Consider the following 1,469-nt stretch of genomic DNA (forward strand, 5'->3'; position numbering starts at 1 on the left):
ATAATCTGAAAACTAAACAACGCTTCCTATCTACCTGGTTAACCAAACTGTCATCTCTGCAGACGCCTGAGAATCCAGCCCGGACCTGTTTCCTGAACGCAGTCTTATTTCTGTGCAAACATTTAATAAACTTTGTTAAACTTTTCATCTGTCTCCTGGTAGTGTTCTGCATGTGGGTTTGATTCAGAACCAATCATGACACATATGTTTACATTACTGTTTTTCATCAAAATGTTTTTATCACCGCTGCTTACCTTATCAAGGCTGCAGTTTCAAAAAATGAAATAGTCTAGAGAGCTGTACTAAACAAAATTTGTTTTTGTTTACACATGTGTGTACAAAATGACAAAATAAAATCTGTCTAAGTCTAACTTATTACTAGTGTTACTACCTGTTGACGAAGCGCTGACACAGACGGGCAGCGCCAGATGTGGAGGCTCCCCATTCAGGCACCTTATCCTTATAAAAGTATTTCAAGCATTCTGGTTCATCCTGCAGCAAGAATAAGAAAACATAAGCTTTTTGACAACCTGAGGCCAAATACTCTTTTTTACTTGCAAGATTTTAACAAGGAAACAAACCTCAAAACGTTCCACAACGTCTGCATGAGCAGAAAAGAGAAGTGGCAGGAGAATGCAGAAAACTTCAAATGTTTGCATTTTGAGTAAAAGGAGATGAACTCAGGAGGGTCAGCTGGCCTGCGAGAAGATGAAAAAATACTGTGAGTGTGTGGTGAAAGCCTGTGGATTTACTACAAAGCTAACACATGGGAGGAGGAGCAGCAAGTGTGTGCCGTGTGTTTGCAGGAGTAGATTTCCACTCACCTGCTTGCTGCTGCGGCTTGACCTCTTCCACAGCTGCCACCTTTATACAGGACTTCTCACCACTTTCTACCCAGATGACCCCTGTTTCTATTTGATCTCATGTTTACTGAAGCTTTATATCAATCTAGGATGAAGGAGAGTCTGACTAACACGTGATGTGTGGATGTGGTGGGTGTGCAACGCTGGGCCAAATGTGCTAAAAAAAAAAAAGTGCTATGATTAGCACCAAAAAGGTGTGAGCATGCAGTGACATATGCATGTTCATCATGTGTCAGCACACTTATACGTGTTGTGGGATCATCATTTTATTCCAGCTCCTTTATTACAGAGAACAAATGATTTTATTTAAATTTCCCAACTGCAAACATTTAGTTTCACTGATTAAAATAGAAGCAGATGTCATTTTTTTGGGAAGTTTACTGTAAAAATCAGATTTTTATATATTGCATTATGATCAATTATAAATATTGTAGCGATAACATAGTTAAATTATGTTATAAACATTAGGAAACTATAGTCTACAATACTTTCTATAAATGGTAATAAACTGATTTGGATTGAACTGGCTGCTAAGAAATCCATTTTTACCTCAACAAGTTATAGTTTTTCTTGATTTATATTAGTAAAAACTATTTGTTAGCTTTC

The 1,469-nt window shown here is 37.5% G+C and overlaps 1 protein-coding gene across 1 annotated transcript in view; it reads right to left on the minus strand.

Moving 5' to 3' along the window:
• The window catches only part of LOC107094504 (endonuclease domain-containing 1 protein-like), a 5,244-nt gene extending 4,118 nt beyond the window's left edge, over positions 1–1,126 (minus strand). The window contains exons 1-2 of the mRNA XM_015390131.1: positions 582–1,126; positions 392–492 (exon numbers count right to left, since the gene is read on the minus strand). Of these exons, the coding sequence (XP_015245617.1) occupies positions 392–492; positions 582–659 (179 nt within the window). The 5' untranslated portion in view covers positions 660–1,126. The remainder of the gene's footprint in view (positions 1–391; positions 493–581) is intronic.
• Positions 1,127–1,469: the final 343 nt, after the last annotated feature.

Source organism: Cyprinodon variegatus, unplaced genomic scaffold, assembly GCF_000732505.1.
Source record: "Cyprinodon variegatus isolate N-32 unplaced genomic scaffold, C_variegatus-1.0 Scaffold486, whole genome shotgun sequence".
Classification (NCBI taxonomy): domain Eukaryota; kingdom Metazoa; phylum Chordata; class Actinopteri; order Cyprinodontiformes; family Cyprinodontidae; genus Cyprinodon; species Cyprinodon variegatus.